Source organism: Lissotriton vulgaris, chromosome 10, assembly GCF_964263255.1.
Source record: "Lissotriton vulgaris chromosome 10, aLisVul1.2, whole genome shotgun sequence".
Taxonomy (NCBI): Eukaryota; Metazoa; Chordata; class Amphibia; order Caudata; family Salamandridae; genus Lissotriton; species Lissotriton vulgaris.
The window spans coordinates 319867419-319890906 of record NC_141698.1 but is presented as its reverse complement, the minus strand read 5'-3'; the positions used below and the strand labels follow the sequence as shown (position 1 = coordinate 319890906).

General features: G+C 47.3%; 1 protein-coding gene across 1 annotated transcript in view; it reads right to left on the bottom strand.

The window, feature by feature from the left end:
• CCDC13 (coiled-coil domain containing 13) overlaps positions 1-23488 on the bottom strand; it is a 498753-nt gene that overhangs the window by 87871 nt on the left and 387394 nt on the right. Inside the window, exon 13 of the mRNA XM_086941089.1 lies at positions 15081-15203. Within this exon, the coding sequence (XP_086797215.1) occupies positions 15081-15203 (123 nt within the window). The remainder of the gene's footprint in view (positions 1-15080; positions 15204-23488) is intronic.

The window sequence follows — 23488 nt, the reverse complement described above, 5'->3', positions numbered from 1 at the left end:
GCTGACGCTGGGTCGAGAGACCCAAGGACTTGGCCGTGACCCTGGAGTCCTTGAAGCGTTCCAGAGCGTGGTCCGCCTTGTCACCGAACAGGTGACAGCCATCGAACGGCATGTCCATCAATGTATTCTGGACATCTGCCGAAAAGTTGGCGGATCTCAGCCAGGCGTGGCGACGAATCGCCACCGTCGTTGACATAGCTCTGCCCAGCGAGTCGGTCGTATCAAGACCACACCGTATCGAATATTTAGCTGCATCTCGGCCCTCAGCCACAGCCTGACCGAGTTTTGCCCGCACCTCCATGGGGCATTCTGGCAGCAGTTCCGCGACCGTATCCCACACAGAGTGGGTGTAGCGGCCCAAGAGGCAAGCGGTGTTGCAAGACCGCAGGCCCAAACTAATGGACGAGAAGACCTTCTTGCCAAACTGGTCATACCTCTTGGATTCCCGGTCGGGCGGGGCCGACGGGAATGCGGACTGGGAGGTCGAGGCCTGGATCACCAGACTCTCAGGAGTGGGGTGGGTAGACAGGAACTTGGGGTCGTCCGGACAAGGACGGTGGCGCCTGGCCACGTTCCGATCAACAGGCGCACCTGAAGCGGGCCTGGACCACGTGCCCAACAGAACGTCTGACAAGGCTTCATTAAACGGCAGCAGTGGCTCCTGTGGGCATGACTGCGGTTTGAAGACCTCAGTGAGGATGTTAGGCCTCACGGCCGCGACGGGGAGCTCAAGGTGTAAGGCCTTGGCAGCCCTCATCAGCACCACTGAATATGCAGCTCCCTCCACCGATGCCACGGTAGGAGGAGAGATCAAACCAGGGTTAGGAGAGTCGTCAAGACCACTGGCATCCCCCAAGTCACCTGTCCAGTCCGGGTCATACTAGCACTCGCGTGACAGAGGGTCCTCGGACCCCTCCCAACCTTCACCGAACTCTTCATCCTCTCCGTATTCGGAGTCAACGATGTAGACCGGCTCCTCGGGGTTCATGGGCCCCACCGGCGCCGAGCCCGGCGTCGAGCGACGCCGGTCCGGCTCCGCGTCCGGCGTCAGGGAAGGTAAGGGGACGGCGCCGCCCGGAGCCGGCGTCGGAGCCCCGTTGCCGGCCGGAGCCGGCACCGGAGAACCGGCGCCGCGCGGGGACGGGTTCGGGGTAACCCCGATGGTAACGGCGCCGGAGAGGCCGGAAGACCAGCCGGCGCCGATCCCGAAGGCCCTTGCGGCGCCGGGGTCGGAGCCGCCGGCGGCGCCTGGGCCGGAGCACCCGACGGCGCCGAGGCAGGGACACCCGAACCGCTAGGGCCCCCAGACGGTGGCACTGGGCCCGAAGGCGCCGTAGGCCCCGTCGGAGAACCGAGCGCCCTCATGGCCATGAGGAACGCCTCGATCTCCTCAGGCGTCGCGCCATGCCCAGGGACCGGAGGGTATGAGGCAGGCCGCGCCGGCGACTCTCGCGGAGCCGCGGGGTTGGGGTCACCCGAGCCCCCGGCCGCATCGCGCGAGCGTCGGGGGGAGTCGGGGGTACGATGACGACGCCCCGACTTCTTGTGCTTCTTACCTGATGAGCCTGACGAGTGGTGTCGACTTCCGGAACGCTCGGCGCGGCTCCGCGACCGCTCCCTCGAACGCTCTCTCGACCTCCGGCCGGACCGGGACCACTCCCGGTCCCGACGTGGGGCCGACACCCGGAGCTCCAGTAGCTTGCGGGACTGCTCCCGCCTAGCCTTGTTGGTGAGGGCCCGGCAGTCGACACAGGAGTCCACGTCGTGGTCGGGGCCCAGACACCGGAGACAGAGGCGGTGATGGTCTGTGACCGACATCGTGCGCTCACAGTCATCACAGTGCTTGAACCCAGGCATCCTAGCAGGCACAAAGAGTGAAATAACAATTCGAAAAACTTGGTCAAAAGACCGGAGTACTGCTCTTCAGATCTGCGTCCACTGGCGCGGAAAAAAGAAGAACTGACGTCAGCGCGCGGAGGCGGCGTCTATATACTCCAGCGACGTCATCATGGCGCACAACGCCGACGACGGACGCGGAGCCGCAGGGGACGCCTGCAGACGACGCCTACCGACGCGCAGGGGTACTGCTACGCAAAAGTTTCCGGATCCAGACTGACGCCTGGGGATATTCTAAGGTAAGGAATCTAACACTAACTTGTTTCTTTCAGATGTAAATGTATGCTGCATTCTAGTTTTTCTTTAAACCCTAGTAAAGTTTCCACCACAAGACACAAAAATCTGGTGAAGTTTTAATCACAAAACTATCTGCGATCAGTGCACAATTGCTTACTACAGCTTCAGAATGACTTCATAACGTTAAGGCGAAGGCCATTTACAAATTGTGACATATCCGAGGGAGACTACCTTTTTTTTTTACAAGTCCCCAACATTAACACAACATTTTATTGCAAAAAATGTAAACACCTGAGAAATTCTGAAATTAAGGCAGACATTCGAGCGAGCCAGCACCTGAAGGGGCTCAAGCAATTAAGCTGACTGAGAAATGTGACTCAAAATCTACCTTTTCGCTGTATTACTTTTCACAGTTTTTCTTTTTTCATATTTCATATTTGTTTGGAAAAAGGCATGTGCATGTGCAAAATGCATGTACAAAAGGCAATTTGTGATGAACTTTGTTTAAAGTTTCTGTTTAAAGTCCGACAACCACCTTTCTCACCCTGGGCAAAAAGGTTAGAATATTTTTTCTTACACTTTCAATTTGAAGCATCCACATGTAAAACGTCCTTCATCGAAATACTGAAACTTGCTACAAAGCTGGTGAAAGCTGTTTACATTTCTTTGTTTTGAAAGTTCTCAGGTGGTCCTGCAATAGTTTGAGCTGATATTTCCACTATTGCAATCTCTTCACTTGAAACACTCATAGCTAGCTTTCAATCAAAGCAGGGATGAACTCCCTTCCTTCCTCAAAGATCTTGCAGCAGGCTGCACCTGCATAGTGGATGCTGTGGTGTGTTGCCCATGCCTCTCTGATAGTTACTGAGTATCCCCAAATCATGTTGATCTCAGTGATCTCCCTAAAGATTCATAGATCTGTAACAATGCACTTACTTTCTGGGATGCATAGTTTCCCTTTTAACACTGCATGTATAAACTACAATAAATGTAAAAAACAGAATGCAATTGTTGTTGGCAAAGAACATGTGACTTACCTTCAGAAACCTTATTCTGGTGGATACTCTATCAAACCGCAGATTCATCATATTTAGAATATCTTCAGGCGCCGGACTGGATTCAGAACATTTTCCAGCATAGCCCATGCACGCAGGTTTGTGACATCATGTGGCTCAGTGCCTACCCCGCTCCACCCAGAAGTGACAACTGGAGCTGCATATAGGTGCAACCCAGTGTGCAGACGTCGGTTCAGGCCACTGTTTGAGCCTTCGAAAGCAGATCCCAATTGTTCATGCCAGTGGGTAGATCTCTAATATTTGACCTTTTTTAATGGAAAATAACTAATTCTACAGGATGGGGATGTGGTAGGGCTGTGAGGATTCTGCAGTTAGATAGATTATCCACCAAAAAGAGTGTTACCGAAGGTAAGTAATTTTGTCTTCTTTTGGATACTTCAGACTGCAGATTCCTTACCATAAAACTAGATACCAAAGCAGTACCTCACTAGTCAGGGGGTCTGTGGAATGGCCAAACCAAAGGGTTCTGCAGTACCAAATGATGAAAATAGCCTTCCCGTTGGACCTGGTTGACAAGGCAGCAGTACTTTGTCAACATATACCCTGAAGACAAAGTCGCAGCCTGACAAATATCTTCATGTGCCAACACAGTGGTAGGAGTCTTGACCCTGATGGAATGGGCCCTGTATCTTTCTGGAGGTTGCTTCTTGGACAAACGATAGCAGGTCTTAGTACAGAGGACAGTCCACCTGTACAAAGTACTTTCTGCACTTCTTTGCCATTCTTTGCTCTGGCGAACTCAATGGTATGATCGATGTAAAAGCTCAATGCTCTTTTGGGGTCCAACAATAGAATCTCTCCTGCTCTTTCGAGGTGTGAGCTGGACTAAAGAATATCAAAGGAGTGATGTAATATCCAGTGTGAAAGGAGCAACCTCTTTCGGTATATAGGCTGCTCAAGTCATCAACACAAGAATTTCCGGAAAGAAGGTTTTGTAGGGAGACTTGAATGATAAAGCATGAAGGTCACTCACACAACAAGTTTTTAGCGATGAGAAAGACAGTCTTTATGTTCAGGAGTCGTAAAGGACACCTGTGCAGAAACTCAAAAGGGAGCACATAAGAAAGGTACAGACCAAATTAAGGTCCCACTGTGGTATCATAAAGGATTTAGGAGAAAATATGTGGACTAAACCTTTGAGAAATTGCATCACATCAGGAGGAGCCAAAGACAAAACAAACAACAAGATATCTGACAATTTGGCCTGAATTGGGTCCATATTCATACCTCAACACATCTACTAGCATATTTTATCAAGGCGAGCTATTTTGAGGGCCTACTGGTCCATTCTCTGACTAAATCAAATCAAATCAAATTCTTTTATTCAGCATTTTGAAAATACCATAAAAGTACATAAAAACAGTTAAAAAACATTAAAAACAATTCAATTCATAACATTTCATTTTTCAAGGCTGACTTGATCAACAGGCATGACAATCAACTACTCCCGCGCGAATTCCTGATCCTGACCGCCATTTTTATAAAATTCATAATACAGAACAGGGTATGTGCATCGTTAGCCTTTTGAAGGAACAATAAAGATACCTTGGCGTGTTTGAACTTTACTCTTTTTAAGATTCCCACAAGGTACTTACGCCTGGGTAGACTATAAAAGGGACATAATAAAACAAAATGAAGGGTATCCTGCGGAGACCTATTGTCGCAGCCGCAGGTACCCTTCTGTTCAACCGTTAATGTAAAACCTGGGGGGTCCGCCAGTAAATGATGTAAAAGGTTGAACCTAAAACGAGTCATTAAAAATCTATCCTGTGCGTTATGGGTCAGTGAGAGGTAGGGTTCCATTTCAATCTCGCATTTCAAAAGACAATAGGCAGCGACTGCAGGTTTGCTTTCTTCAGTAGTCGCCCTACTTAGAGTTATCCATTCCCCATACATCTTCTTAACGCACAAGTTACTACTTGTGTAACGATATATCTGTAAGAGACATTAGTTAGTGATAGATTCCTTACCTTAGAATATCCCCAGGCGTCAGACTGGATCCGGAAACTTTTGCGTAGCAATACCCCTGCGCGCTGGTAGGCGTCGTCTGCGGCTCCGCGTCCGTCGTCGGCGTCGTGAGCGCCGGGATGACGTCGTCGGAGTACTTAGACGGCGCCCATGCGCGCTGACGTCAGTTCTGATAACACAGCTTTTCCGCGCCAGATACGCAGAGCCATGATAGAACTAACACTGGTGCCATGAAACTAGGGCCCTGAAAGGGGATGACCTTAACCCTAGATATCGGTTCGCAGAACGGGGAGGATGGGTGGGTCGGTAAGGAATCTATCACTAACTAATGTCTCTTACAGATATATCGTTACACAAGTAGTAACTTGTGCATCTGAAAGAGACACGTTAGTGATAGATTCCTTACCTTAGAATAGATACCCCAGCAATACCAACCCCGGTGGTGGGTCTGCGAACCAATATCACACCAGAAAGTCCTGGAGGACGGAACGGCCAAAGAAGCCATCCCTCCGGACTTGACTGTCCAGGCAGTAGTGTCTTGCGAACGTGTGCAGCGAGGCCCACGTGGCTGCCTGACAGATGTCCTGCAGGGGGACACCGCGGCCCAGGGCAGTTGTCATTGCCGTGGCCCGAGTGGAGTGAGCCCGCAATCCAGCCGGGGGCTCCTTCCTCGCCATGGAGTAACATGCTTGAATACACAAGATGATCCACCTAGAGATGGTCCTCTTGTGCACAGCCTTTCCCTTCTTCGCGCCCACGTAACCAACGAAGAGTTGGTCATCCACCCGGAATTGGCGTGTGCGATCTAGGTAGTAGGAGAGCGCACGTTTTGGATCCAGACGGTGGAGCCTCTCCTCCTCTTTCGAGGGGTGCGGAGGCGGAAAGAAGGTGGGCAAAGTGATGGACTGCCCGATGTGGAAGGCCGTGAAAACCTGGGGCAGAAAGGAAGGTCGTGTACGTAACACCACCTTATCAGGATGAACAGACAGGAAAGGTGGAGAAGAAGAAAGAGCCTGGAGCTCACTCACCCTCCTGGCAGAGGTGATGGCAACCAGGAAGGCCGTCTTTAGAGTAAGGAGACGAAGAGGGCAGTTATGAAGCGGCTCAAAGGGAGCACACATCAGATAGGTGAGAACCAGATTCAAGTCCCACTGGGGCATCACGAAGGGAACAGGAGGGAACATGTGCGTGATGCCCTTCAGAAATCTACTCACAATAGGGGACTTGAATAAAGAAGGCTGATCTGGTAGCCTCAAGAAGGCTGATAGAGCAGAAAGGTACCCTTTAAGAGTGCCCAGAGCAGAGCCCTGCTGGGCAAGGGAAAGAAGAAAGAGCAGCACTTCCGAAAGGGGTGCAGAGAGAGGATCCACAGCCTTTGCTGTGCACCATGCCACAAATCTGTTCCACCGGCAGGCGTATACCGACTTTGTGGAGGGACGCCTGGCTGCCAGAATGATATCACAGACTTCTGGAGGCAAGTCAAATGGCCTCAACTGCCGCCGCTCAATCTCCAAGCTTGTAGGTGGAGACTGGACAGGTTCGGGTGCAGGACCGTCCCCTGCTGCTGCGACAGAAGGTCCTCCCGAAGAGGCAGATGAATCGGGGGATCGACTGACATGCTGAGTAGCTCGGGATACCAGTATCTTCGTGCCCAGTCCGGAGCCACAAGGACGACCTGGGCCCGGTCGCGCCTGATCTTCTTCAGCACTCTGGGCAGAAGTGGTATAGGCGGAAAGGCGTACAACAGACCGCAGCTCCACTCGCGACGAAAAGCGTCTCCGAGCGAGTGCCGCCTTGGAAACTCCAACGCGCAGAACTGCTGACATTGCGCGTTCTCTTCTGTGGCGAAGAGATCTAACCAAGGCTCTCCCCACTGTCGAAAGAGACCTTGCGCCACGTCCGAGTTCAGACGCCATTCGTGATCCATCATGCACCGGCGGCTGAGTTCGTCCGCCCTGGCATTCAGAGAGCCTGCCAGGTGTTGAACCACCAGGGTCACGCCCTGATGTTCCAGCCACTGCCAGAGGCGCAGAGCCTCCTGGCAGAGGGTCCACGACCCCACACCGCCCTGTTTGTTGCAGTACCACATGGCGGTGGTGTTGTCGGTGAACACTTGCACTACGCTCCCCTTGACAGAGGGGAGGAATGCCTTCAGTGCAAGACGAATCGCCCGCAGCTCCAGAAGGTTGATGTGGAGCCGGGACTCCGCCGGAGACCAGAGGCCTCTGATCTCCGCCTCTCCCATGTGGCCTCCCCAGCCCTGGAGGGACGCGTCCGTCACAACTACGTGCTCCGGCTGGGGTAGGGAGAGGGGTCTGCCACTGACCCAGTCGCGGTCCGTAAGCCACCACTGCAGTTGCTTCGCAGTGCCCTCTGAGATCAGGACATGATCGGACAGGTTGCCCTGATGCTGGGCCCACTGAAACTTCAGGTCCCACTGCAGAGCCCGCATCCGCCACCTGGCGTGACGCACCAGAAGGATGCAGGAGGCCATCAGCCCCAGAAGCCGCAGCGTCAACCTGACCGAGACCCGGGATAACGGCCTGAAGACAGGAATCAGAGCCTGAATATCCCGAACCCGCTGTTCGGGTGGGTAAACCCGAAACTGCGCCGAGTCGAGAACCGCTCCGATGAAGAGGAGCTTTTGAGAGGGGCACAGGTGTGACTTCGGCACATTGATGGAGAACCCCAGCAAGTGCAGGAGGTCGGCCGTAGTCTGGAGGTGGCTGACGACTGACTGGGGCGAGCCCGCCTTCAACAACCAGTCGTCGAGGTAGGGGAAGACTGATATCCCCTGCCTGCGCAGATGGGCTGCGACCACCGCCATCACCTTCGTGAACACCCGCGGGGCGCTGGCAAGGCCGAAGGGGAGCACGGTAAACTGAAAGTGCTCTTGGCCTACCATGAACCGAAGGTAACGCCGGCAGGACGGGGATGTGGAAATAGGCGTCCTGCAAGTCCAACGCTACCATCCAGTCTCCCGGGTCCAGGGCAGCCAGGACCTGAGCCAAAGTGAGCATCTTGAACTTCTCCGTCCGGAGGAAGCCGTTGACGTTCCGCAGATCCAAGATAGGGCGTAGGCCCCCTTTGCCCTTCTTGGGTACCAGAAAGTAGTGGGAGTAACAACCACGTCCTACTTCCGGCCCAGGAACGCGCTCGATGGCCCTCTTGGCCAAGAGGGCCGAAACCTCCTCTTGCAGAAGTTGCAAGTGATCCCCCGACACACGGTGGTATTGAGGTGGCATGGATGGAGGGGAAGACTCGAAGGGGAGGGAGAAACCCCTTCGGACAATTTGCAGCACCCACCTGTCCGAAGTGACTGAATGCCAGTGGGAGAGGTGATGGCGAACCCTGCCTCCCACAGGCGTCACATGGGCCTGAAAACTCGGACTAGGAAGGTTTTGAGGCGGGGGCTGCTGAGGGAGGTGTGGACTGGCCTCGCCGCTGGCCCCGACCACCGCCACGGCGGTTCCCACGGCCGCCACCGCGTTGCTGAACATTCTGCGGCGCGTGGCTGACGGTCCGTGGTGGGGCGCCCCTTCCGTGGCCACGAAAGGAGCGAAAGGCACCCGATTGCTGGCGTGGGGCCGTAAGGCCCAAGGACTTTGCCGTGGCCCTGGAGTCCTTGAAACGTTCCAGCGCATGGTCTGCCTTGTCGCCGAAGAGGCGACGGCCATCAAACGGCATGTCCAGAAGGGTGGCCTGGACATCGGCCGAGAAGTTGGCGGACCTCAACCAGGCGTGGCGTCGAACCGCCACCGTCGTTGCCATTGCCCTGCCCAGTGAGTCCGTGGTATCCAGCCCACACCGGATAGAGAAGCGTGCCGCATCTCGGCCGTCTGCAAGGGTTTGGCTGAGTTTAGCCCTGACCTCCTCAGGGCATTGTGGCAGCACCTCCGCAACCGTGTCCCACAGAGTGTGGGTGTAGCGGCCCAAGAGACAGTTGGTGTTCACAGACCGTAGCCCTAGGCTCACAGACGAGAAGACCTTCTTCCCGAACTGCTCATATCTCTTGGATTCCCTGTCGGGCGGGGCCGACGGGAATGCGGTTTGGGAGTTAGAGGCCTGGATGACCAGGCTCTCGGGGGTGGGATGGGTGGACAAAAAGCAAGGGTCGCCCGGTGCCGGGCGGTAGCGTCTGGCCACGTTCCTGTCCACAGGGGGGCCTGTGGCGGGCTTGGACCAAGTGCCCAGCAGAACGTCACACAAGGCCTCGTTGAACGGCAGGAGGGGCTCCGCGGAGCCGGACTGCTGTTTGAGGACCTCAGTGAGGAGATTAGTCCTCACGGCCGCGACGGGGAGCTGAAGGTTTAAGGCCTTAGCTGCCTTCGTCAACACTACGCTGTAAGCAGAACCCGCCTCCGAAGCCACAGTCGGGGGCGACGTAAATCCAGTGTCTGGCGAGGTGTCAATACCACTGGCCTCCCCAAGCTCATATGTCCAGTCCTGATGCGACTGGCAATCACGTGCCAGAGGGTCCTCGGACCCCTCCCATTGCTCCTCGTCACCTGGCTCCTGGAGACCAGGATTAACAGCCAGGGCCTCCTCGTGGAGATAGAAGTCTCCAAAGGCCGACGGAATCGGCGCCCAGCGGCGCCCCTCCGACTCCTGAGTAGGACCGTAGGAAACATTGGGGTCGGCAACCACATCGGCTGCCGGGGACGACACCTGAAGGGACGGCGCCGGCGAGGTCGTAAGGTCGACCGGCGAGGTCCCGGATCCGGATCCGGATCCAGCGAGGTCGCGCGGCGCCGGGACCGAAGTCGCCAGCGGCGCCGGGCCCGAAGTACCCGACGTCGTCGGGGCCGAAGCGCCCGACCCGGAAGGACCTCCAGACGGAGCCGATCGGCCCGAAGGCGCCACGGGAACCGACTGAGGAGGGAGGGCCCTCATGGCCATGAGGTACCTCTCGACCTCCTCCTGCGACGCGCCGTGCCCAGGGACCCGAAGGTGTGGGGCAGGCGGCGACGCTTGCGACTCCCGCGGAGCCGCGTGGGCGGTGTCGCCCGAGTCCCCGGCCGCATCGAGCGAGCGTCGGGGCGGGTCGGAGGACCGATGGTGTCGTTCCGACCTCTCATGCCTCTTACCTGAGGACTTGGAACCAGACGATCGGTGTCCACTTCCGGAACGTCGATGACTCCGACCTCGCGACCTGTCCCTCGACCTCCCGTGGGACCGGGACCGGGACCTGGAGCGGCGCGGGGCCGAGTGCCTCAGCTCGAGACGCTTGCGGGACCGCTCCCGCCTAGCCTTCGACGTCAGGGCCCGGCAGTCGACGCAGGTTCGATCGTCGTGGTCGAGGCCTAAGCACTTCAGGCACCGGCGATGGGGGTCCGTGACCGACATGAGTCGGCCGCACTTCGAACAAGGCTTGAACCCGGGCATCCCTGGCACCGATAGTCGAGACAGTCGACTAAAAGAGATCAAAAAGGATCAAAAACTTTTCAGTCAAAAAGTGACTGGGGGTAGAGCTTCTTCCGGATCTGCGCTAGCTGGCGCGGAAAAAAGAAGAACTGACGTCAGCGCGCATGGGCGCCGTCTAAGTACTCCGACGACGTCATCCCGGCGCTCACGACGCCGACGACGGACGCGGAGCCGCAGACGACGCCTACCAGCGCGCAGGGGTATTGCTACGCAAAAGTTTCCGGATCCAGTCTGACGCCTGGGGATATTCTAAGGTAAGGAATCTATCACTAACGTGTCTCTTTCAGATTCTCATTTTGTCCTGGGATGTAATTGTTTCGGGATTAGAAAAAAATATTCTTACAACCAATGCCCTCTAATGTGCCCTTTACATATTTTAACCAGGGAATACATCTCCCTTTATCCCTATTCAGACAATCTATGATAATTTGTCTACTGAGGTCAGCCTCTGGGTTAGACCAGATCTTCACCCAGGCCAAAAGTGGCCTGACCTTGATTTTGTCTTCAATGTAGGCTTCTCCAAGTTCTTCGTGTATGATATAGGCAGGAGTACTATGTGGGACTTTAAGAATCCTTCAGAAAAATTTATTTTCCTCCGCCTGTATCTGTTGGATATTTTCAAAGCCCCAAACTTCTGCCCCATAGGATATTGTGGCACAGCAAATTGATCTGTACAAATTCATAACCTGCTCCGGGGACCATCTGCCCAACCTGCGACCATAGCTCATTTTAGCCCCGGTTGAAGCCGCCAGTTTTGAGCAGTGTTTTTCCACAAGAAGTCTGAATTTTAACAACCCATCAAATAATAAACCTAAGTAGGAGAAGGACTGAACCTGACCTATTTTGTGGGTGCCTATCTTGTAGGAGAACTTCTTGTCAGGTCTGGCCCCCGCAAGCATGACATAGGATTTGTCCAGATTAGCAGATAAGTCAAGAGTATTCATAAAACTGACAAATCCATCAATCAGCCTCTGTAGCCCCCTCGGTGTTCGGGCTAACAACACCGTATCGTCCGCATAAAGCAGGACGGGGACTGGACGGCTGCCTACTTGCGGGAAGTCTACTCCTAGTTTACATAATTCGCTATTTAGGTTATTAATGTAACGGGAAAATAAAAAAGGTGCTAGGATGCAACCCTGCCGCACACCGCTATTACATGGGAATGGGGAAGTCCTGCCTCCCTCTGAGTTGAAACGAACTGAGACAGTAGTGTTCCAATGTAAGGCTTTAAGAATGTTAACTAGGTCCTGGTCCACCCCTAGCTTATCATCAGGGCCCATAGCTTCTCTCTGTTCACGTGGTCGAATGCCGCAGAGAGGTCCATGAACCCCAGGTAAACCACCTCCTTGCTGGCTATGGTGTACTTGGCAATCAGCAAGTAGAGGTTAAGGCATTGGTCCGTGGTGGACCTTCCCTCCCTAAACCCATATTGGGTGTCCGTTATTATCTCGTGGGTATCTGCCCATTCTGTAAGGCGATTTAGGATGACACGGCCCATCACCTTCGCCGTGACATCAATCAGGGATATCGGGTGATAGCATTGGGGGTCATCCCTGTTCCCTTTTTTGTATATCGGGACTATTGTCACCGAGGACCAAGAGCGTGGCAGGCCAGCTTCCACTGCCGCGTTCAGGACCCTCGCAAGAATAGGAACCCACAGCTCTGCCTTGGTGAGATATAGATCAGGGGTATGCCGTCAGGGCCAGGTGCTTTATTTTTGGTTAGGCCTAAAATGGCCCCTTCCACTTCTCCCAAGGTGATCTCAATCCTTGCTGTGCAACTAAGTCCATACCCCTCATCATAGTTAGTTTCGCCTGTATGGTTGTATAGGTTTTTAAAATGAGAATACGTTGCTCAGGCAAAATGGTGCTAGATATCTGTGGGGTAAAGTTGGGCCAAAGCACTGATAGCTTTGCCTGTGCATTCAATGGCTTTAAATAAGTTATAGATAAAGTGCCTGGGCACACGGCATTTAAGCACTAGAATCTGCGACTGTAACTAGGTTAATTTACCTTATCTCATGAATATAATAACATTGTGTAATATATCATATTATTTCTCAGCTCCTTCAAGCCACAATGTTTCCATTCACCTAATATAGGCCTTACTTGACAAAATGTTATATTAAATTGGTTTAATAAAGTGCCCCTGCCCTTTTTTATTATAAAGTCACAAAGAATACTGCTTTAAGGGAACCCAAACAATATAGCTTGAAGCCTGCTGGTGTTGTTATATTATACATCTTAGGTTACTGCCATTTTCACATACTTCATTAGTTAAGCACATTTCAACAGTTTGTTGTTAGGTTTCCACACAAATACAGGAGAATGCAAAGGACCATGAGCTTCCCAACCCTAGCAAAAAGAAAGTGTTGTCACATAAAACTGTCACTTCAATGAGGACAGCATAACACCAATCAAGAGACGCCTGAGAACGGAGTTGAAATCTCTACCTATAATAAGATTCAGACTGAAAATGCTCAGTAGGGGCATCAGTAATCAATATGCCATTCAACCAAGGGTATCTACCATCAGGATCAGTCAAGACACTGGACTTGACAAAATGATTGACAACACCATTCCACTTAGTTTTATAGGAGCAAAAGCAGCCTACACAAAACATTTAGCCAAACATCTTTCTTTTTTGGAAGATCAGTTGTCTGCATGCACAAAAAACCTACATCATGACCTAGGAAGCTCTTGAAAATGAATTTTCTGTTACTTGGCTGATTCGGACCCTGGACTTCAGGGTCCAAAGTTAATCAACATCTTCTAACACAGACACGTTCTTTGTACACACTAATGAAATTACTTTGTGATGTATACCTAGAGGAATACTTCCTTAAAAGAGGCTGATTAAGAGAGAGTATAAGCTATTGGACAAATAATTATATCACCGAACAGCAAAATTCTTTTGATTTCAGTGAACAATTCAGTAGAAGACTTCCTTTTTAGTCTGCTCCACTAATTATTATTATCTCATAGACAGTTAATACAGTTGAAGAATAATAACATCTGGCAAACATTGTTGGAACTCATACTTCTTTACTCCATCTCTTGTCTATTCCTTCCCTAACATGATGATAATTATTAGTCACATGTGAAATGCTCTTATACATTTCTTATACATTCTCTGGTCTAGGCTGCAGTATATAAATGAACAGGTTACTTACCTTCCATAATGTTATTTCTGATAGAAAATCAAGCTAACAGCAGAATCCACACCCTAGGAATACCCACAGGCACAAGACTGGATACAGAGATTTTCAATAGCAATTCCCTTGCACGCTGAAGATTTTGCAAACAGCAAATCACTTGCGAACTGGTAGGTGGCATTGAGCGGCTCCGTGTCGGATCAATCTCGCCCAAGAAGTGACATAAGGGCCACTATATCTGTACCACCTATGTGCACAGACATCCTTTTCTTTTTAATCTCTCTCCGTGCCATCAGCCAAGGGCACGGAGACATCAGAAATCAGAATTTGCTGGTGTGCAGTTCTCTAGTTTGTGATCTTTTATTAGTGGACTGTGTGAGTCCATTCCACTGAACGGAGAGGTGGATGGGTTGCTGACAACCCACTGGTTAGATCAACTTTCTACCAGAAAAGGCATTACTGATGGTAATTAACTTGCTCTTATGAATAGATATCAAAGTAGTACATCCCACTTGTGATGGATCTGTGGAATGATTCAGACCAGGAAATTCTGCAGGACACATTGGATGAAATGCCTATCCCGCTAGACCTGACTGTCCAGGCAATAGTGCTTCATGAACCAAGACTGGGAGACTGCATGGCAGCACAGTTGTACCAGCCTTTGCTCTAGTGAAATCAGCATGCAAGCTTTCTGGGGATGTTTCGTGGCAAGCCAATAGCAGATGTTGATGCATAACACAATCCATCTGAATATAGTTCTTTTTAGTACAACTTTCCATTTATTGGCTCCAAAGAAGTTCACAAAACATTGATCGCCTAATCGATTGTGTATGGTCGGATCAATGTACAAAAGGAAAGCCCTTTTAGAATCAAGGCTGTAAAAAAATACAACAATGTCAACAGGTCGGCCGTCGGAGTGTAAAACAGAATTAATACGAGACACTGTTAAATGACATTGATGAGGGAGGTTACACTTCCATGGCTGGTTGTTATTCAAACCACAAATGTAACTTTTTCAAGTATTTGGTGACACCAGTATTAGACTGTGAACTTTTAAATGGGGAATCTCTCAAAACTCAGGTCAAAGTAAATATATTTCAGTAAGAGAAAACAACATTCTCATGTTCTGCAAGGCCCCATTTCCAACTTACCTTTATCAGATGTATTTAATCCATGCTTCATTTTTTTCCGACAGCCCTGTAACTAATAAATTAATGAATAACTTGACAAGATTTTTCATTACAGACCCTCCAGGAGCAAGTAGTCTGTTGAGATGTATTTGGTAAGTGTGCAAATACAAAAATAAAACAATTTGGATCACTTACCTTTTTTGCAGCACAGTGACAAGTTCCATGAGCCTGTCTCTCTCCACCTCAGCAGCCTGGGAAAGTGCCCGGTATTCTGTAATCTGAATATGCAGTGAACTCATTTCTGATCCATCACCAAACCTAATATAATGGTAGATATCAATTTTACGGAGACTGAAACCGTACAAGTCGGAAAAGCTTGTTATAAAAATTGTTACAAATCACAACATTAATTCTTTTGCAATACTGTCTTTAAATTCACTTGAACTGTTCCTGGTGAGAGAGCCTCATAGTAAGCCTGGAGGAGGATGGTAAAATATGACAAAGACAGTTGGTCTACATCGTATTTTTGAAAAGGTACACAGGCTAATTCAGAGGGTACAGAGACAGAATATCGAGTACAAAATATTGAGTTGCACAAATATCGAGTCATTAATATCGTGGGTCAGAAATATCGACAGCAAGAATATTGTAGTCAAGAATATCGACTTAAAGTAAGTAATATTGATTTAAAAAATATCGAAGTGTTTAATATCGTTTGCAAAAATATAGTTGTTAGAAATATTGTTTTTTATTATTGTTATGCATTTTAGTGTATATTTAATATGTATGTGATGTATGTTTTTTGTATAAGAATTGTTTGTAATATAATATATGTGTTACATTTTTAGTAGTTATTACTTTTATTTTTACCCCTGAACTATCCAGCACTTTCCCTACTGTTGCACTCACTGGAGTGGGAATAGTAATTTTTACCTCTCCGCTATCCAACACTTAGCCTACTGTTGCACTTGTGGGTATGGGAGTCGATATTTTTGTAGTCAATATTTTTTTCGATATTTTGAACATCGATATTTTTAACATTGATATTCTATCAGTGAACCAATTCAGAGCATGTGTATCCATGGATGGTCCAATGCTGTACATAAAAGATGTCTAACCTTGAAAGAAAAGAACATTTACTCACTCTTTGCAGTGCTATCATGAGGTTAGAAAAATGATTAATCACTAGGATGAATTAAGAGGCAACCTTTTATAGAATACTCTCTTATTGTGTTCGTTTGCATACATCCACTAAAAAATAAAGATAGCATGTCAAGCAGAAGTCCTCAGTCATACGGCAGACTGAATGATTTAAGGCATTTGGCCTTCCATGCCGAGAGAATGCTTTGCACTAGAGGAACCGTTTCAGTTCATTTTTCAGTTAAACTGTGCTACCCACTCTGTTGGGACACAAGGATAAGAGATCATGAAGGAATCTGGTGAGAACACCCTGTATGAAAATCTACTGTTACTAGGTAAGTACGTTTGTGACCATCCCTGCCCTCTACCATCTTGAGCATCACTGACGGACTACAGCCATTCCAATGATTAGGAATGGCCTGACTAAGGATGTCCAACAGCCTATGCTGTTGTTCTCCAATCCCCACTCCCTGTGTTTTCATGTCTCACATATCTCTGCATAATGCCAATACAATGTGGTGCCTGTTTTTGGAGGTTTGTAGACTTGTTTTATGGTCTGGTGTGCTTGTTTTTACTGATGAGCTCCCTGATATTTCCATAAACACTGCCTGTACCAAGCACAGATGCTCTCTTACCTGGCAAACCACCTATAAAAATGTATTTGCAAGTTCAAAACTTCGCTCTTTGTAAATGTGGGCCACATTTTTTGCTATATGATTTGCTAAAACGGGCCACTTTTATTTTGGCGCACAGCACTATTATCTGTTCCAGTACGGCCCTGCAAGAAACTGTGGCAATATTCAACAATGTGTATAAAAGCTAGGTGACCAAAAACAAATCTAGATAATTGGGTGCAGAAAGCTTTAAGAAGTCAGAATCTCCAGGTACTCCTTCAAAGTCTCTCCAAGCATCATCATCAGAACAGTGCTCCAATGTTAAGGGGGTCTTTCACATTCTGATCATCAAGGTGCTGATCAATATAATCATGGTCATCATCTTTGATGTACTCTTCTATTAGACACTTTTAAATGGTCTTTTGTGTTAAATTTATCAGCGGCAGTGTGTTTCTGATGAAGGCCTCTGTATGCTAATTTGAAAACATCCCTTGTTAAAAGAACTATATTTTGAGACTAAGATTAGAGAAGGAGGGTAGGTGTAGAACTCCTCAATCCCCTGTCCAAGAAGTGTGGATGCAACACCTGGTTTGGCAAAGGCAATGCAGGTGCCTACCTAAAAACCTTTCAGGAGTACACATCTTCTATGCCTCAAGGAGTATTAGCTCCAACAGCTCTGGAGTCAGCAGATAGGTAAAGGGTACACTACCTATGTACATTTCAAAAGCACTTAACTAACATGTTCTGATTACTCTGGTCTAAATTTTTCAACTATGTCTGCAGGTAGAAGTGTCATGGTCTGACGGGCTGAGATACAGGCATTGGATACGTCAAATGGCATCTATCCCTCACACTTCATATATTGCTCTAATGAACCCAATTGCTCACAAATGCAAAGTGGGCTTCTGCTGACTTTCCTATGATAACTCCAGTCTGCTACAGTCAGTTGAATGAGACCATCAACTAGCATTGCTAGTTCCTGTTATGGCAGACTGGACAAAAGATCTAGCATGGCTTCCTTGGTGCTGATCATTTAGGAAATGTACAAAGATAACTGCTCTCAGACATAATATGAGAGAGAGTCACATTTCTCTAAGTAATATGGTTTGCCAATAATTTCATTTTTTCGCAACAATTGTTTATCATTATATTTTCTATAGGAATGTATATTTTAAGCATAAAGTAGGTTTTCAATATTATAATACTGCTATGTTTTCATATTAAGAAGTTAATAATAGGTAGAGGAAAGAAGAGGAATAATAAGAAAAGGAAAGAAAAACAGCTAAAGCAATGATTGAGACAATAAAAAACAGTACACAACTTCCCCTCAACAAAGAATTAACAAACAATCTAGTTGACTTACTAGCTGTAACTGAAACTTTACATTTTGCTCATCTGGTACCTTCATCTGGTCATGGGGTTTGGATTGCAACACATAACTGTATTAGTATATAGATAAGAGAAGGAGGAAGGAGACTGAAAAATAAACTAATTTTAAGGGGACCCAATAGGTTCCAACATTGCCTGGTGTATAAAGTATCTCACCTTTTTAGCTTCCTTCCCTCGCTTAACCCATTTTTGTCAGAAACTTCAGTTAAAGCACTTAAGCTGCAGTTGCACTTGTACAGTTAACTCTCAGTTAAAGGACATCACTTTAGTTTAGTTCCATTACACACAGTGTCTATTGCATGTCTAAACACACCTCTGTTAACCTTATCTCTTATAAACATGACACCCCCCCAGTAACCTGCTACTTTTAACAACTAGTGGTAGTGAGTGTAACAATTATCACATTATCACAGTCTACCTTTTCTCTCTCTGAATTTTGGTCCAGTTAGCCGTATATTCTTTAATTCGGTAATTTATCTTTTCAGATGATGTTCTTCAACACATTTATTCCATCCATACTTTTAGTGTCGGCACAGATGGATCGTGCCAGAGCCGAAGCATACAAATTTTGTCCACAGCCAAAGCTGTGGCCAGCCATCAACTGCTATGTTTGTTTAGTCCCACCACTTTTGACATGTTATGAAGGATGGCCAGATCTGCTGATTGCCGTATTCAATAGTCTAGTTGCTGCTCAATTGCTACCATATATTCCACCAGTACAGTTGTATTCTAGGACAGTGTCATGTAATGTGTATATTATCACATCCCACTTGTTTGCATATCAAGCACTAAGTATGTGGAAGTAGTTTTGCTCTGTGCAGTTTTATCGGCGACCAATGCCAATCATGGAAAATATTTAAAATGTGGAAACTTGAGTCTGGGGTCTCTCAATTGTTTATCATGCTCTTCTAACTAATCCACCCAGACGTCTAAGGAATAGTGTCTGTCCAGAAAGCTCAACAAATACATCTTTGCATCATTCAATAGGGGAGGAGGCGTGTAGTATTAATAGGTCATAAAGGCCTGGCATCACTCCTTTGTGGTTCCTCAACACAGTGATGTAATTTTTGGTGCACAATCCAGGTGTTGTCGTCTACTATGTGCCCAACCTCCTCTTTAAGCAGTGGTTATGCCTTTTGTCAATGACTGTGCTTCCAATGTGTTATTCCCCCACTGTAGAGTCAACTTAATTAAAGGCAGCAGCGGCGTGTCCGTAAAGGCAGAGGGCCCCTGCATCCACTCCTTTTGGCAGACAAGAATAGTGTCTGTCAGACTGAGCAAAGGTCAGCCTGACAAGCACTCTTTATGCTCTGGTCAGGAAGCCAGGTGCTACACATGCGCTACATGTGCAGACGCCTGGCTGCCTAAGCTGAACTTTGCCGAGCTGAAGATGTCTCAGCCCTGTGGGCGTGACCTCCTCAACCCTGAAAAGCGCTATCAGGTCCTTCACCTCATGAGCATTACTGACAGCCATTGACTTGGGTGCTTTGTCACAGAGTGAGGTGGAGTCGGCAGTCTCACTGACTCCATCCTACTCTGTGACGAGTAAGGGACTGCTGCCTCATCCCATTTGCTGACCCAAACCTGTAAGAAACCCAGAGGCCTACCAACTGAGATCACCGCTGCAACCAGTTAGTTGTTGCTTTTAATATTTGGTGTATGTGCATGTATAAATATATGTGCATCAGTGAGTGTGTGCTAGGTATTTAGACAGAATATTGTAACCAAATATCGCATCAAGAATATCTAGGACATAAATATTGTGAGGGTAAGTTTCTATTGGTAAAGAAGGTTTTACAATATACAACTCCATATATATATATATATATATATATATATATATATATATATATATATATATATATATATATATATATATATATATATATATATATATATTCACCGAAAAAAACATAGGTTTCATGAGTGTTATATTTATCTGGACATTTCACTAGTACAAAACCATAGAAATTCCCCTGTTATAGGTAGCTGTGATGAGAGACATCTCTTCTTCTTCCAGAGCTGGTTTGGGAATTTTTTGGGTGTTTTTAAAAAATTGCATTGGAGAAATGGCATCTGGTTCGCAAGCTCCTCATCATTATTCAGACGAAGATATCTTGGAGGAAGATCCACCCAAGCGGAGGCCTGGATCAGTGGTATGAAAATGTTTCACCTTTCCTGCCGGAGAAAAAAAGGTCAACGCAAGAAAAGTCACATGCTTGCTGTGTGACAGGGTCCTGTCACGAGGCAGTGACAAGAAATACTCCTGTGGAACAGCGAGTATGTATCAACATCTGCGGGCCAGTTACCCAAAGAATCTGGCACGAGAAGAAATGAGGCGTGCAGCAAAAAATTCACCACCAGGCAATGCTAGCACCTCCGGTGCGTCCACTTCAGCACCACCAGTAGACATTCGCCCAGAATTTGCTTTTCTGCAGCAGCACAGCACTAAGTGCAAAGCCATCATCTGTTATGGTGAACAGTCAGTGGACTCTATTTGTGCAGCTCAACTGAACCACAAATGCAATTTTTTTGTTTTTGTAATGAAGTTGAATTCCAAAAGCTAACTGTTTACTTAGTTCCTTTTTTGGTAAATTTAAAAAAAACACAAAAAAGTACAACATTGTTAAAAAAAACTATACAAAAAAAGAAAACAATAAACAGAAGAAAAAAAAAGTTCAGAACTACCTTATCTGATTTTAAAAAAAGAACTATATTTAAATGGTAATATCTGAAAGTTTGGTTGAATGTATGTGTAGAGCATGATTGATTGAAAGAATGCATTAGTACTGTATGGTGAATTTATAGGGGCAGATGTATGAGGAAGTGCTGCAGCATGACACTGAAAGCCCTTTAGCAGCACCGCGCTGCGGCACTTCTGAAGCACAGGGATGTGACATATTTACATGAATATGTCGCAATTCTGTGCTCCCTCTGCACTAGCACACAAACTGCAGCCATGCAGTGACGCAGGCACCCTTGCACCATGGTGCAATGATATCTGTGTTGTGGGGAGATTGTTTTTGTGCAGGAAGGGACTACTTCCTGCACAAAAACAATCACTAAAGGCATTTTCCTCCTTCAATGTGTGCTGTGGAATGCAGCATGCATTGAAAGAGGAAAAAACGAGGAGAAATTAAAACATTTTCCTTGTTGTGCCTCGCTACACCACCTCTAGGGTGGCGCACCATTCACACGTATCTGCAGATTTACACTTTCTCGTAAGTCTTGAGATGTGTTATTCCTTGGGTGTTGTGTGGGAACAGACCTGCTGTAGAGCCAGAGAAACCAGGTCAGCAGAGCTGCTCTCTCTCTACTACTCTCTCTCTACTACTCACTCTCACCTACTCACTCTCTCCTACTCGCTCTCTACTAATCTCTCGCCACTACTCACTCTCTACTTCTCTCTACTACTCACTCTCTACAGCTCACTCTCTACTACTCTACTACCCTCTCTCTACCACTCACTCTCTACTACTCACTCTCTACTACTCTCTACTACTCACTCTCTACTACTCTCTCAACTACTCGCTACTACTCACTCTCCACTACTCACGCTCTACTACTTGCCCTCTACTATTGTCTACTACTTACTCTACTACTCTCTCTCTACGTTTGTGGGAACAGACCTGCTGTAGAGCCAGAGGAACCAGGTCAGCAGAGCTGCTTTCTCTCTATACTACTCACTCTCTACTACTCACTCTACTACTCACTCTCTCCTATTCACTCTCTCCTACTTGCTCTCTCCTTCTCACTCTCTACTACTCGCTCTCCACTACTCTCTACTACTAACTCTCTACTACTCACTCTCCACTACTCTACTACGCTCTACTACTCTCTCTACTACTACTCTCTACTACTTGCTCTCTACTACTTGCTCTCTACTACTCACTCTCCACTACTCTCTACTACTCACTCTCCACTACTCGCACTCTACTACTCGCTCTCTACTATTCTCTACTACTTATTCTCTACTACTCTCTCTCTACTACTCACCCTCTACTACACTCTCTACTACTTGTTCTCTACTACTCGCTCTCTACTACTCACCCTCTACTACACTCTCTACTACTTGTTCTCTACTACTCGCTCTCCACTACTCACTCTCTACTACTCTTTACTACTACTCACTCTCTACTACTCACTCTCTACTACTCACTCTACTACTCACTTTACTACTCTTCCCTGCTACTCACTCTACTACCTAGTCTCTACTACTCACTCTCTACTACTCACTTTCTACTACTCTCTACTACTCACTCTCTACTACTCACTACTACTCACTCTCTGCTACTCTCTCTACTCCTCTCTACTACTCACTGTCTACTCTCTACCTCTCTCTCTACTACTCTCTACCTATACCTCTCTACCTCTATACCGCTACCTCTACACCTCTAGCCTCTCTACACCTCTCTCTACATGAACACATATGCACACACATATATATATATATATATATATATATATATATATATGCATTTAAATATGTATGTGTATATATACATATACATACATATATAAACACATATAGAATCTGCATATCTATATAAATACAAACATAAATGCATGCATACATATACGCATACATATGCATGTTTTGTACATGAAAGTTTGAAAAACACTAATAAAAGCAAAGCTAAAAAGCCACCTAATTACAAACAGAATTGCTTTTACTTAAACGATGGTGAGACCTATTGCTTTTTCAATGCTTGTTTACCATGGGTCCATCAAGAGAGCATTCAGATGTTTCACACTGCCATAAATTCTGAATGTTAGCACTCTAGTTGCTCATTAGATCACTGTAGTAAATCTACTGTTCTCCAGGGAAGTCTGCTGCTGGTATTCAAAGTGCATGTTTCAGTATGCATGTTAGACTTTTTTAATTAAATAGAAGAGGATTTGAGAAGTAAAAATGGGCCCACATTTTTCTTTCTGCATCACTAATCATAATTTCTATGGCAAAATGAAGCCCCTCATGTTGTTCCTATGCAAATTAAATGTTTTAAGTGTTACCACTTTATTCTGATCAATACTTTTGTCATAAGTAAAACTGTTAGCGCTCTAATTGTTCTTTAGAACACTCTGGGACATTCTGTCATTGGGCTATACTTGGGCTACATCTGGGTGATATTTGTGCTACATTTGGGCTCTTTTGTCTCTGGTGGCCATCTTTGTAGACTTATATGTTATGAAGCTTCCTAATCTCCTCATTTACTACAGTCTCCTCAGTAGGAAATACTTTCAGTTTTTTACTATGGTTCCATCAGGAAGGCATTCAGATGTGTCACACATTTGCCATCAATTCTGAATGTTAGCACTCTAGTTGTTCATTAGATCACTGTAGTAAAGCTACTGCTCACCAGGGAAGTCTGCTGTTGGTATTCAAAGTGCATGTTTCAGTCTGCATGTTAGAATTATTTTATGAAATAGAAGAGAATTTGATAAGTCACTCAAAATATG